General features: G+C 39.7%; 2 protein-coding genes across 3 annotated transcripts in view; one reads left to right on the top strand and one right to left on the bottom strand.

The window, feature by feature from the left end:
- The window catches only part of EFCAB5 (EF-hand calcium binding domain 5), a 199,624-nt gene extending 190,003 nt beyond the window's left edge, over positions 1-9,621 (bottom strand). The window contains exon 1 of one of the 2 annotated variants that reach the window (XR_005837490.1): positions 8,615-9,595. The gene's annotated coding sequence lies outside the window, so the exon portion shown is untranslated. Of the gene's footprint in view, positions 1-8,614 lie in introns of both variants that reach the window. The other variant, XM_040641087.1, reaches the window with a different exon arrangement.
- SSH2 (slingshot protein phosphatase 2) overlaps positions 8,504-13,111 on the top strand; it is a 239,943-nt gene continuing 235,335 nt past the window's right edge. The window contains 1 exon segment of the mRNA XM_040641086.1: positions 8,504-8,645. Coding sequence (XP_040497020.1) covers positions 8,583-8,645 — 63 coding nt within the window. The 5' untranslated portion in view covers positions 8,504-8,582.

Here is a 13,111-nt window from a genome sequence, read left to right as displayed (position 1 = left end):
GGTCTCATGAAGAAGTATTGTTGTAATGGCCAAGGCCTGACTTGGGGTGCAGGATCCTTTAAGATGAGCACCATTTCTGCCAGTGGTGATGAAAAGCCTGAACACAGTTGAATTGGGGTATTGGTGAGGTAGGTCTTGGGTCAAAACTGAGCGTTAATCTTGATGATGCATTGACCACCATCTGGTTTCCCTCAGGGAAAGAAATCTGAAGAGGATTTTTGCTTTTACAAAAAAAGGCAAAAAGTAAAAATAGTATTCAGCGTTTGTTTCAGAGCAAGCTGTTATAGAGGCAGCATACACCCTAAGCTCCTTCCCCAGGAAGAACACTCAGTAGCTCAGCATTCAGCAACTGTAGCTTTGAACTGTGCCTGAGCATCTGTGCTTTATCTTGATATATTTTGTGCATCCGTTAGCAAGACGTGTCCTAAGAAATCAGAAAAGCCTAAGAGATTTGATTTTTTGGGTCTAGGAATACTCAAAAAATTTTCCATATAAATAAATGGTAATTGTTCCTTTCCTTTATGTCATTCTGGCTTACAGACAGTCTCACAGGAATGTGGTATTTTCAGATAGTGGGGGAAACCTGTACTTTCTTCACTTGGCTTCCAGGATAACAATATCTGAGTTTTTCTCCCACTTCCCTAGTTGTTTTTTGTTTTTCTTATTGGTCACTTTTCTTTTCTCAGAGTTCTTAATATTAGAGTGCTTCCACAGTTTAGTCCTTGCACTTTCCTTTTATTTTTTTAAAGTTTTTATTTTAATTCCAACTAGTTAACATACAGTGTGATATTAGTTTCCAGTGTACAATATAGTGATTCAACAATTCCATACATCACCCCATGCTCATCACAGCAAGTGCACTCTTTAATCCCCATCACCTATTTAACTCATTCCCCACTCTCCCACCCCCTGAGAAATTGAGTCTTAAGTTTGAATCACAGTAGATTAAGTAAATCCAATGAACCACTCTATAGTGATTTCATCAGTTCCTGGATGTATAATTAGAAGAGATACATGGTAACTGGCAGAATTTCCATATTGGCTCTCTGATCCTGAAATAAGGAGCCTTATAGTATGAAATGCCAAGTTGGGAACTTGGGAACCCCCTTCCCCACATACACACATACCAGGACAGTAAACAATAATTATTGCTTTCCTGGGATGGCAGAATGGGGAATTACAGAGATTAGTAACTCCAATAAAGATTTGAAAGAAGTAGGAAGTGATGAAACCTATCTCATGCCAATTTAACTTGCCTGTTTGAATGGATTTTGGAGAATGACTGTAGAGTATTATAAATTTAATCAGGTGATGTCTCCAGCTGCCTTCCATATGTAATATCTTTACTGGAGCAAATCAACACAATCCCTGCCACCTGGTATGCAGCTATTGACCTAACAAATGCTTATTTCTCCATACAGATTAGAAGGGAACACCAGCAGCTATTAGTTTTTACTTGGCAGGCCAACAATATAACTTCACTGCCTTGCTACAGGGCTGTGTCATTTCTCCTGCTCTCTACCATAATGTAGTCCACAGAGATATTGAACATCTTAACCTTCCAATCAGCATTGAGTTGGTCCAGCACATTGATGACATTACAGTCTTTGAATCTGGGGAGCAGGAAGTAGCAAGATCTTTAACTGTCTTCATATAATATATGCAAACTAGAGGACGGAAGATAACCTCCATTTCTGGTATCAATTTCCATTATCAGTCAAGTGCTAGTTACTACATTATTATCTCAGCTCTAAACTCACCCTTTTGTATTCTTCTTTGATTCTGGAGCTGGGACTCTGAAAACCATATTTCTTTGCCTTGCCAGCTGGTTCTGTTAAGCTCTGCTAATTGGTGGCACCAGAGGGAGACCCCCAAGACTAAAGGAAGACAAGAGAATTGTTCCTTCCTGTCTACCTCAAGACTGCTTCCTATAAACTTTTGGTTCCTGTATGCTCTACGTCTCCAGTGCTTCTTTATTCTGGTAGCAGCAGGTCGTTTCTACAGCAACAACTGAATCCAGTTTGTAGTTTTTCTGCAGTTCTGCACATTTCATTGACTCAAAGACACCAACACCAGCCAGCCAGTGTTCCTGCCTTGTAAGTCTGAGTCCCATGGAGTCCCTCCTCTAAGCTCAGAGACACCAACACCACCTGAGCAGTGTCTTCTCAGAGATCTGAGTTTCAACTCTGCAGGGGTCATTCCTCTAAGTTTGTAAATTTTTTCCTTTGCCTTTTTTTTTCCAGCTCTAGATGCAATAACAGTTGCTCCCTCTATCATACCTTAGATTTCTCCTTTTAGCTTTGCAGTCATCTACTTAACTTTATATCTAATTAACAGTTCTTGTTAAAGTATCTATTCAAATAACTGGTGTGATTTCTATTTCCTATCTGGACACTATTAAAGTTAATAAAAGATGATTATTAAATTTTATTAAAAATTACAACCAGGTGAAGGTAATATATGACTTAATCATACTCCAGCTATTATATATTCTATCTGTACTAATTAATTTATAGCTATATCACTTTGTACCAAGTCATTTCAACGTAAGGAATTGGATTATTAAAAACAGAAACTATGATTTCTTCTCCCCCCCCATTTAAACAAGTTTAGCTACATAAACCATAGTCTTTTAAATGACACACTTCATTTAGTGTGTAATAAATGAGTTACAGATGTACTGCAAGATAGTTATCTATTCAGCCCTAAGTGACCTGAGATGACTAGGGTGGTTGGTGCCTCTACATAGTTCACCCCTGGCCAGAAGCAATTTGTTCTAAGGATTCTCAGAGTAGCCCAAAGTAATCAGAGCCTGGTGATCCACCCTACTGTCCCCCATGTCCCCAAGGAGGCAAGCACAATGAAGAACTTGCTTTATTAAAGCAAGTATTCTTTGATAAAGAAGCAAAGCCAAGGAGTATTCTACCAGGGCATCACTTTCCAAAGCCAAATGCAGTGAGTATTGCTGCTTGTCATAAACATTGAGCCTTGGAGATTAATCACTTATAAAGCCAGTAAAGAGGTTAAAACACAAAAATAGTAAAATCAATTATATCTATAAAAATTAGTCAAGGGATACACAAAATAAAGATGTAAAATATAATATCACATACATAAAACATGGAGGTGGAGTACAAATTCAGTGCCTTTAGAATGTGTCCTTCAGCACACATGTGAACTTAAGTGACCATCAACTTAATATAGACTTATACACATATGTTATATATGAACCTCACCGTAGCCACAAATAAAAAACTTAAAACAGATAGATAAAAAATTAAAAGAAATAAATCTGAGAAAGCCATCCAGCCAGAATGGAAGACAGCAAGAGAAAAAGAAAGGAACAAAGAAGAACTACAAAAACAACCACAAAATAACAAATGGCAATAAGCACATACGACAAACCAGAAAGGCAACCTACTGAATGGGAGAAGATATTTGCAAAAGATACGACCAAAAAAAGGTTATATCTAAATTATACAAAGAACTTACACAACTCAACGTTAAAAAAAATAATAATCTGATTAAAAATAGGCAGAGGACCTGACATTTTTCCAAAGACATACAGATGGCCAACAGATACATGAAAAGACGCTCAACATCAATAATCATCAGGGAAAGACAAATCAAAACTACAATGAAATATTGTGCCACACTAGTCTTAATGGCTAGTTTCAAGATAAGAAATAACAAGTGTTGGCAAGGATGTAGAGAAAAGGGAACCCTTGTGCACTGTTGATGGGAATGTAAATTGGTGCAATCGACGTGGAAAATAGTATGGAGATTACTCAAAAAATTAAAAATAGAATTACCATATGATCCAGTAATCTTATCAGTGGGTATTTACCTAAAGAAAATGAAAACACCAATTTGGAAAGATATATGCATCTCTATGTTTATTGCAGCATTTATAATAACCAAGATATGTTAACAACCAAGTATCCATGGATAGCTGGATGAATAAAGAAGATGTGGTAGATACATAGATATGAATATATATATATGTATATATATGCACATACATATATGTGTCATAAAAAAAGAATGAAATCTTGCCACTTGCAACATGGATGGACGTGAAGAGTATTATGTTAAGTGAAATAAGTCAGACAAAGACAAATATCATATGATTTCACTTACATGTGGAATCCAAAAAACAAAACAAATAAACAAATAAAAAGCAGAAATAGATTCATAAATACAGAGAACAAACTGGTGGTTGCCAGAAAGGAGGGAGTAGGGGTTCAGGTGAAATACGTGAAGAGGATTAAGTGGTAGAAACTCCCAGTTATAAAATAAGTAAGTCATGGAGGTGAAAGGTACAGCACAGAGAATACCCAATAATATTATAAGAATGCTTTTAAAAACCTACATAAAAAATGTTATGTTTATAAAAGCAATTTCAAGTTTTTAATTTAATTTTTGAGATGACTATTCAGAAGCTTATACAAATTCAATATTTAATATCATCCTTAATACATTTATTTTCTTTTTCTCATTATATCATATAAAAAGGTTTTTTCACCAAGCCCCATATAGTTGCCTCTAAATCTCCTTTAATTTATCCCAGGTGCTATACAAATATCATCATTTCTATGGATGTCATGATATGAAAAAAAGTTGAGAAGCACTGCTTTAGCCCCAGATCAGGATTCCTTTTTTTTTTTTTTTGACATTTCATTTTTTAAAAACATTTTTAAAATTTAAATCAATTAATTAACATATAATGTATTATTGGTTTCAGGGGTACAGGTCTGTGATTCATCACTCTTACATAATACCCTGTGCTCATTACATCACATGCCCTCCTTAATGTCCATCACCCACTTACCCCATTCCTCTAGTCCTCCTCCCCACCAGCAACCTTCAGTTTGCTTCCTATGATTAAGAGTCTTTTATGGCTTTTCTCCCTCTCTGGTTTCATCTTGTTTTATTTTTTCCTTTCTTCCCCTATGATTCTCTGTTTTGTTTCTTAAATTCCACATATCAGTGAGATCATATGATAATTGTCTTTCTCTGATTGACTTATTTCACTTAGCATTATACCCTCTAGTTCATCTAAGGTGTTACAAACCAGATCAGGATTCTTAACATGAGGTCTCTCAATGGATTTCAGTGAGTGCACATTCAGTGAATATGCAAGTATATCTTTCTGGAGAGTTAATAGTTTTCATCAAGTTCTCAAAGCTTAAGAAACAACTGATCTCAAGAATTTCCAAAGTTCCCCTATAATTTCACCCCTGAAGAAGTGATGATACAAGGGTTAAAGGAATTCCAATGGCACAAGTAGGCCTCCATTATCACAGGTGGGAAGAATAACGGTGCTATAAATAGAACTAGGAGGACTTCTCTGGCTCCCTCTTTTGGGAACCCTGTTCTTGGTCTCTCTTCTCAAATTCAACTAACATACTAAGAGGATTCTAGGGTCTTTTCTCTATTAGAAGTAGATACTTCCTCCCTCAGATCAAAAGAAGACCAAGTAGGAACCAGGGCGGAGTCCAGGGAAGAATAGGTATAAATGGGGCAGAGAGCATAGATTTCAAATGCTCACGTGTAATCTAGCTCTGCAACCAAAGCCTGAAAGCCAATATCATAAAATGTACATTTGCCCGACCTCTTCCTCTGTGTTTCTAAAGTACTTTGTACATACCTACGCTTCTCCTGTATATGTATCCCCCTTGGGGGCCTAGGAAAGGTGACTGAAACCACAGTACCACTAAGCCATTATGTCATTATTTAGTGTGTTTTTCCCTAATAGGTTTTGAGCCTCTGAAAGATAGACTTTTATTTTGTTCTTAAAACAGTGTGTAGCATATAATACATACTCAATATTTTCTTAACTAATGGTGATTAATGAACATGCACCAGTAATCTCAACATCTTCGTTTCCTAAAAATGTACCAGGAAGAGCTATTTCCTCTGTAAATTAATAAATTAACTTCCTGATACAAATAAACTTTATGTGAATCTGGGTACTTTATAATTCCAATTTTTTAAAAGATTTTATTTATTTGAAAGAGAGAGTGAGTGAGAGAGAGCACATGAGCAGGGGGAGAGGGAGAAGCAGACTCCACGAGGGGCTCAATCCCAGGACACTGGGATCATGACCTGAGCCGAAGGCAGTCACTTAACTGACTGAGCCACTCAGGTGACCCTAATTCCAATTTTTTTATAATCCTAATTTTGACCAGGATTTTATCACCTCAGATATGTTTAACAAAGATCTTCTGTATTTGCCTACAGATGAGACATGTCTTCACAACTAAACTACTTCTCTTACTATTAAGAAAAGGTATGAATCATGTCTTTTTAAGTCCTTTTTATTCCCTTTTTGCTTGATGCTATTTTTTACACATAGGGTACACTCAAAAAAAAAAAGCTGACTGAACTTGGAACAAACTTTAGAGAATAATAAAGTTATCTTAACTACACACAGGGCTTTATAGTTTATACCGTACTTTACCATGCATTATCTCATTTGATCACAGGAATCCTGTGAGTTGTGATCCACTGTAGAAACTAACGCTCAGAAAGTTTAAGCCATTTGCCTAAGGTTTCACAGAGTTGGAGTTAGAAGCCGGGTCTTCTGACTCCTATGTAGTGATCTTTCCCACTCTAAGGTTAATGGAATTAAGTCATCTGCCAAAAGAATTTCTTAATATTATGTTGCTACACAAAAGTAGATAATCAGTGTTGCTATCCCCGAGTCACTAAGAAAAGTAACATACAAGTATATTACTAAAACCTATAGATTTGTATAATACCTTTTCTAGAATACTTTTATTTCTAAACCCCGTTTCATTTATCTGAGTTCATTCAGCTTTCAGCTATGTAAATTTCTTAGCTATGCATATAACTTCCTGTTTGGTCTTCTAAGCATTGGTTCAAAGTTCTTATTTCTGAACTTTGTCTTGTCTTTTCCTGTTTACTACGCAGCTCTGGGGAAAAAAACAGATTGTTTAATCGGTGAACCATACATCTTTGTTTAATTTTATCTCGCAGGCACTCTTCACCACCACCAGGGGGCAAAAGCCTACCAGCTGGCTTCTCAGCAATTCATTCTATACAGGACTGTACAGTACAGGGACCCTCAGTGTCTGATTCTTGATGGAAACTCCCCGCTAATTATTTCAACCGCAGGGCCCCAGGGAGAGAACAAAGGCTCAGCACAGAGGGCTCTAGTGGCACTTAACCATACAGCAGCCAGAAAGAGCTCACGACAGCCCTGTCAGTTTAAAGAAAGCAATGAGATCCAAGAGAGTTTGAGTGACAACAGAAGGAGGAGGCTTTAATAAGTGCAAACTGCTTAATGTGTTTTCTACAGCTTTGATATGTATGGTGGTATATTCCAGAGTATCCCTCAAATTGAGAAATAGCTTTGTCAACTCTCTCTGTGTAAATAATCAATGGCATTTGCATAATGAGATTCCCCCCCACCTTAATCTTGATTTTTCATTACTTTCTTGGCTTATAGTCTGCTGACGGTTTATCCTTTAGAAAAGTATTTTCCTTTAAAATATTTAATAATCTACATTTCACATATGTCTATGCAATAATAAAATCTAGAGCCGAAAGGAGAAAAGAATCTCAAGGAGCAAATCCTATTTAAGAGAATTTCTTCCCAGCAGGAAGCAAGTGGGAGGTAAATAGCAGGTTGGACCCTTATAACTTCGTGAGCCCAGCCTTCTCGGCCTCCCGGGCTCATGCAGCCTCTCTCCACCTTAGGAATAATGAATGAGTCCTTAGACCGAGGCCAGGGTAATAGAGGAAGCGTGAGGGGTACCCTGAAGCTTGCCAGGGTATAAAATTAAAAACCTTTCTTTCTTTCATAAAGTCTCATCATAAAACAGGGGCTCTGAGGCAGAGGGTGGTAAAGTTCAGAAAAAGCCCCCGAGAACCGGGGCAAAAGGGGAAAAACTCGTGTCTGGTCCCGCCAAGAGGGTCTCCAGTCCAGTAAATCTCACTCCCGCCTAGAGAAAGCCTTTGAAACCCGGCGGAGCCCTTTCCCACCAGACAACGCGTTTGCCTCAGGAATTTCACCTCAGTTTCCTTTCACTAAGACCGGTTACGCTGTGCGCCCCCACCTCATAAGATAGTCGTCTCTCAGGAGTGGGGATTCCAGCGTCCCCCCGGCCCAGGGCCCCTCCCCCCATCCCACCTCACTGCCTCTCCACGCTGGCAAACCGCGCGATTCCAGAGCAAAGGAAGAAACCCGGGAAGGGGCGGCGGCCGGAGACGCAAACACCCAGCCGGCTTCCGGCAACTCAAGGGTTACGGCGAGGCGGCGGCGCGCGCCGAGGGGAGAGGCGGTTGCTGACAGGTGGCGCCTGCGCACTGGGAGCGCTCATTGTGCCCCGCTGCTGCCGAACCGCCCGCCCGCCCGCCCGCCGCCCGTTCGGCGCGTCAGTAGGCGAGAGTCCGGTGGTGGGTACGGAGCCTGCGGCCGCTCCCGCGGCCTCCTCCTCCTCCCCGTTCCCCTCACCCCCATCCCACACCCCTTTCCCCATCCCGGCTCCGTCACCCTCCCGCCCCCCACACTCAGGACAAGAATGCCCTGCCCGGAACAACCTAGCAGCGCCTAGATGGCTTTGGTCACGGTCCAGCGGTCGCCTACCCCCAGCACCACCTCCAGCCCCTGCGCCTCGGTGAGTCCCACCCGGCGGCCGCTCCGCTCGCTTCTGTCACTGCGGCTCCGCTTTGCCTCAGCGGGTCCCGCCGAGCGCCACTGCGCACGCGCCGCGCCGCTTCCCAGGCCTTGGCACTCGGCTGCCGCGAACCCCCCACACACCCCATCTTAAAGACGAGCTACGGGAACTACGGGACGTTGGGGTTTGCCCCCATCACTGGGGGCACCTGGCTTTCATAGTCCTCGCCCTGAACCCCCCCGTGGCATGCTTTCCTATGGCTTGAACACTTCCTTTCGGGAATGAGTCATTCTTGCTTTTCACCCTCCCCCTTCCTTGTACCCTCTGTTGCTCTGCTGCAGGGAGAGGACTGTGGGACTCCTGCGTTGCCCCTTATACACACCACAGCCTCTTACCCACACCCGTTTCTTGGACCCGTTCTGTATTCACACACTGCAACCCCTTCTTCAGGCTCTCCGGGGTGTGTGCCTTCCCCCTAGTCACTTGCCGTATTTCTTGTGCTCCGGTACTGTTCGGGCTTCATTGGACTGCTGAGCTCGTAGTTACTCTTCGTTTCTTCCCTCTTTCCCTCCCGCAGAGGGTGGCTGTGGTCTCTGCTTCCTGGACCTCTTACCTTTCCTCTAAGAGGTCCTGAAGCATCTGGCGCTGCTTGACCAGTGCCAATTCATTTACATCTTACAGACATTAATGCCTTACACTCACTGCTCATGATCGTTCTTGTTCTTGGGTCGTGTTTGTATGGCTCCTTACTTCAGATGCCTATGCCAGGGAAGCATGCTTCCAGAAGGAAAATACCCAGTAACCAGCCTTTTCCTGCTGGGCCCGTCTTTGACTTCCCTGCTAGCCCCACCCCCACTCCTTTACACCCTATGCTTTTCGGTTTTATTCTTGAACATATATTTATTTAAAAAAATAAAATATTAAAAATAAATACATGAAATATTGCGCCAGTGGGGCGAAGTGGGTTATTCTAAAAACATGCAGATGTTTTAGAAGGAAATAGAATGAAAATATGAGCAATTGGAAAAACCGTCTTGAACTTCCTACAGAATTGTAATTTTTAAAACTGTGTTGGTGGATTTAGTAATTTCACGTTACCAAAAGGTATTCAGTAAACACTGTACTACCTTCCACTGTAAAACATCAGGTGGTTCTTAATATTTGTATGTTCACTGAGGCGTGGGCTTTGATAGCTTGAAAATACGGTGATTTCAACATAGTTTCCTGAATTTCAAAATTTTGTTTTGTATCGTAGTGGTTTCTTTTTTTTTTTCCCCTGAGCTTTATTTTGCATTTTGTGTGACCAAATTGACAATTATATCCTAATTCTGGAATTGATTATATGTCGGAGGTTAACTTGTATTGTTCCAGAGAGCAGAACTATGATCTTTGGGTAAAAGTTCAGGGAGGCAGATTTCCAATGATTGTAAGGAAGAATTTTGTAACAGTAAAGTGGACTGCCTTTCAAAAATAGTGAGTGTCCATTGCTTAACGTATTCAAAGAAGGACCTTTTGCCTGGAAGTTAGTATAAAGAATTCCTTCAGTGGGGAACTTCTAAGGCTTTTTCCAACTCTTAAGATTTTGTGATTTGACAATAGTTGCACTTCAAAGCTGGTAAAACATTTTAGAGTCCTCTGAAAACAAGTATCTTATGGATAGAAACTTAATAAACTTATTTTTATGTAGTATTTTGTGCTAGTTTTTGGAAAGTTAATATTCCATCAAACCGTCTTACTTCTCTCTACTGGTAAACCCTTTGAGGATGGTGGTCACCAGGACTGATTTTGCCTGAGAAAGCAGCAGTTAGTGGAGTCATGCAGATGCACTAGAAACCAGTATTATAGTAACATCATTTTCCTGGGCATTGTTAAAAATAGTTTATTCTATGATAATAACATACATATATCAAGTCATCATACCAAGTTTCTTGAGATGAATGATTAGTATACAGTAAGGCCATATCTACTTGATATGACTTAATTAGCCAAACCTTAATTATTAGAATATTGAGGTATGTTAATAGCCACTCTTGAGATAGGTAATTAAATTGATCATGTGGTAAGCTCAGTTGATGAGCTAACTGATTGATATTTCTACATCTACTTGCTATAATAGCCTGGTTATTTCAGCTGCTTATATGTGGCCCTGGGTGTAAAGGAATCCTGGGACTGGTGTGTGTATGGGTGTGGGTGTGTGTGTTTGTATGACTGATGAGCCAGTTACCTTTCCCCTTAAATTGTCTTCCTATTTCACTTCATCCAGAGCTATGTACAGCTGAGTTGTCTTATGGCTCTTGTGTTCCAATATTTGGCTGCTGTCTGACCTACATATATTTGCTGTTATATCTCTTGTTGCATGAACAGGTTGAGTTCTTTGTTTTAAAGGTGAAACAGAGCAAAAAAAAAAAAATCTAGAGAATCATGAAAGGAGAGATTTAGTTTTGTGATACTGGAAATTTAGGTTTTTTTAATTAATAATTTTAAGCATTTTATTTTACTTTTTCACTATAGTGGTATATGGCATTTTAATACTGTCTTCAATATTCATTCACTGGGGATTAAACAAATCTATTGATCATCTACTGGGTATGAGTGATTATTACAGATAGTAAGGTGTATAAGACATGGGTCCCGTGTATCAGTATCATGTAATCTTGGGAGGGGAATAGGAAGAACAACAAATATGAGATGAGAGGGTAGAAAAAGAGTGAAGCAAATGATACTATATGTACATGAACAGCTAGTTAGTAATGGCCATAAGTATTGTCTGAATTCACGTTAAGATAAATTCACTAATAGTAAGAGCACTAATAACAATATCTCACAGTTCTTGAGTTTTTGTCTATGCTAGGCATCATGCCAAGTGCTCTATGTGAATTAACTCATTTATTCCTCACATTATGTCCGAAGGAAATTGCTATTATCCCTGTCTTACAGATGAAGAAACTGAGGTAAAGAGCTATTAAGAAATGTGACGTGTGTCCCTCAGCTGTTGAAGATGTATTTAACTTTAGAATCTTCCATCTTTTCCTTTGTGGTAATCAAAGAGACGTTCATGTAGTAGGTGGATTCAACGTCAGCCTTGAAGTAGGGAGAAATATTTATAGGCTGGGGTAGGGCCTGGGAAATAGTATTCCAGGTGGAGAGAAGCTGTATTGCCAAAATTTACAGGCAGAAAAGCACAAGGCATATCTGAAGGACTTAACTAGACCAGTTTGAGGAAGGATTTCTTTGGAAGAGTAGTAAGAGATAAAGGTGAAGAGGAAGCTGAGACTGCACAGGGACTGCTGAATTCAGGAGTTTGAACTTGATAGGGAGAGTAATGGAGAGTCTAAAGAGGTTATTGAGCAGATATGATCACAGTGGTGTTTTAAGAAAATTGATCTGGCAGCTGTTGGCCAGAGGGGTTTGAGAGAGGCAGAGGGAGGCCAGGAGTGGAGCCAGTTAGAGGCTCTTACAGATGTGCGATAATAAAGGCCTAAACTGGGGATGTGAAGTGGTAATGGAAAGAAAAGGACAGATGTGAGGGATTACAGAGAAAACACAAAGGACCTGGAAACTGTTTGGATATAGGGGAGGAGGAATCAGAGATGCCAACTTTGGAATGTATTGTTCTTCTAAGATAATAGATGTTTCCTAATTAATAGGCAATTTAAGAATTATCTCTTTCTTTCCTTTCTGTTATGAAATTTTCTGAATGTACCTATGTTGATCCATGGTCATATAAACACAGTGAAATACCATAAAAATATTTTACTTTTGTGTAGTGCTTTATACTTCTCAGAGTGTTTTTGTGTTTGTGATCTAATTTAAATCTAGGAGAGCCTCATAAGTTATGCAGAACAGGTACCAAGGTTAAAAGATTTTCTGAAGGTTATAAAACTGGTTAGTGTAAGAACTGCACTAGAACTAAGTGCCTTGGCTCCTGATCCACATCTCTTTCCATGATGTGAAACAGCATATGAGTTTCCTATCCTGAGAACTTGACTGCCAATATAGTAAAGGAACCAAGACTTAAGATGCAATCGAGAACTCATACTCTTTGCAGCTCATTTATATTGTAACCTTAACTAGAACAGAATCACCTAGGTCTGTGCAAATCATTTTTAGGTGATACCCTTATTTGAAGCCTATTATCTCTTAGTTTACACATAATTCTTAAAATTTGGATATTTAGTTTTTCTTACTCTAAGTAGATTATCAACAGCAAAATAGGAATGTAAAGTGTGGCAGGTGCTGCAAAAAACAGGCTGCTTACAGTTCTAGGAAATGATAGCTGATGGTTTTATAGCAAGGGAGGAAGAAGATGATTTATAAATAGCTGGCATAAGAAAAATTTAGTAGTATGGATTATTTAATGTAAGGACAAATCCCTCTCTAAGACGCGGTGGTCCCTCAGAGCTACTATTATGTGGTCATAATGATGACCCTGAATAATCATAATAAGGCTTCATCTTGTTTTGTCT

The sequence above is a fragment of the Ursus maritimus genome, unplaced genomic scaffold (genome assembly GCF_017311325.1).
Source record: "Ursus maritimus isolate PB19 unplaced genomic scaffold, ASM1731132v1 scaffold_24, whole genome shotgun sequence".
Taxonomy (NCBI): Eukaryota; Metazoa; Chordata; class Mammalia; order Carnivora; family Ursidae; genus Ursus; species Ursus maritimus.
The sequence above is the reverse complement of the archived record's forward strand: the minus strand, read 5'-3'. Positions and strand labels throughout refer to the sequence as shown.